Here is a 2,065-nt window from a genome sequence, read left to right on the forward strand (position 1 = left end):
ACTAAATTTTGACTGTTTTTACGATCTCTCTAATATTGCTGTATCCTATTTGATGTAGCAATTTTTACTTATCAATTAATTTATGTTAAGAAATTAAAGAGCTTCCAAGTCCACCACAAAAACCATGCGGTTCCCCAAGACTACAGGCACTTGAAAGAGTCTCTATGACTACTTAATATAGGAATTTCCGAAATCAGCAACAACATTGAACACTCATTCACGTAAAGATTGGAAGTTTCATTATCTATTCTAAGACTGCTAAAAATAACTTAACATTGAGCTTCCTATAAATACATAAAACTAATCCTCAGTTCAGATAATCAATAATACTTTGATACACATACAAATCAATCATCATCCTCCCAAACAATAAACCAATAAAGCGGGAGGGAATTTAAATATCATATTCCCAAAAATTACATGTTTTTCTCCATAGTTGTTTCCTAGGATTAAAACAAAAAAACAACAATTAGAAAAAGAGACAAAAAAAAAAAGGGAAGAAAGAAAAAAGTGAAACAAATACAAAATGGCCGCAGGAAAAATCCTTGTGTCCGGTGTTTCCCTCATCCTGGTTGTGGGTGTTGCCATCGGAGTAGTTGTCGTCGTGAACAACAAGAGTAGCGATCCTTCATTAGCAGAACACCAAAGGACTGTGACTTCAATGTGCCAGGGGACCGATGATCCTCAGCTTTGCCAAGACACGCTCAAGGATGTTAAATCCTCAGGGTCGGATCCTAAGGCCTACATTGCGGCCTCGGTGGAAGCAACCACTAAGAGCGTGATTCAGGCTTTGAATATGAGTGATCGACTCTCAGTGGATCATGGCAGTCAAAGCCCGGGCATCAAGATGGCCCTTGATGACTGTAAAGATTTGTTGGAATTTGCCCTAGATAGCCTGGAGGCATCAGCAAATTTGGTCCGAGATAACAACATTCAAGCTGTTCATGATCAGACGCCTGATTTCAGGAACTGGCTGAGTGCTGTTATCTCGTACCAACAATCTTGCATGGAAGGTTTTGACGACTCGCAAGACGGCGAGGCCAAAGTGAAAGAGCAGTTGCATACTCAAAGCTTGGACCAGATGGGGAAACTCACTGCGATCACGCTTGATATTGTCACCGATTTGTCTAAGATCCTTGAAACTTTTGGGTTGAAATTGGATTTGAAACCTGCCTCTCGCCGCCTCATGGAGGCAACCGATAACAATGTGGATGCAGAAGGGTTCCCAGGTTGGATGTCTGCAGCGGATAGGAAGCTCATGGGAAATGGCGGCGGCGGCGGAGGTGGCAACGGTGCACCAAATGCGGTGGTTGCTCAAGATGGAAGTGGTCAATTTAGGACCATTAAGGATGCTATTAACTCATATCCTAATGGCTTCAAAGGAAGATACATTATCTATGTTAAGGCTGGGGTTTACAACGAGTATATTATCATTCCAAAGACTGCAGCGAATATTCTTATGTACGGTGATGGCCCAACAAGGACTATTGTCACTGGTCACAAGAACTTTGTAGATGGTGTCAAGACAATGCAGACTGCAACCTTCGGTAAGGAATTGTTTACCTATATTTTTACATCTATTATTTATGTTTTCGATTGTGTGTGTTTTATTTGTTTCCTTTGAAGATCACTGTTAACAGGAAAACCAAAGTTAAACATGAATGAACTGAAAAAGAAATGGTAAACTAAAATTATAACTATTTTATTTCAATGTTCTTTAGAAAGATAAATACTAAAAGTACCATTTTAAGTGACAAAATAACCCCTAATACATTAGATTTTGTGATCTATTAATATTGTTACTTTGCATTATATTTTTTTATCCCCTTCGTTAAATCCCTTTAAGAAATTCTAGTGCATTTGATATTATTATTCTTCCTATTGTTTGTCTTTGTCTTCGTTAAATTTTAAAAATTAAAACAAAATTTGAGTTGATTTTCATGTGCTAAAATTTTACATTGTCATCGACCAAAGTTGAAGGAGTAGATGATTAAATTAAATATTTTTATCACTGTAATAACACATTATTATTACATGTTAAATGTGAATTTTTTATTGTAAAGTT

General features: G+C 37.2%; 1 protein-coding gene across 1 annotated transcript in view; it reads left to right on the plus strand.

Moving 5' to 3' along the window:
- Nucleotides 336–2,065, plus strand: part of LOC107615280 (pectinesterase-like) — a 17,863-nt gene continuing 16,133 nt past the window's right edge. Inside the window, exon 1 of the mRNA XM_016317369.2 lies at nt 336–1,547. Coding sequence (XP_016172855.2) covers nt 527–1,547 — 1,021 coding nt within the window. The 5' untranslated portion in view covers nt 336–526. The remainder of the gene's footprint in view (nt 1,548–2,065) is intronic.

This window comes from Arachis ipaensis, chromosome B09 (assembly GCF_000816755.2).
Source record: "Arachis ipaensis cultivar K30076 chromosome B09, Araip1.1, whole genome shotgun sequence".
Lineage (NCBI taxonomy): Eukaryota > Viridiplantae > Streptophyta > Magnoliopsida > Fabales > Fabaceae > Arachis > Arachis ipaensis.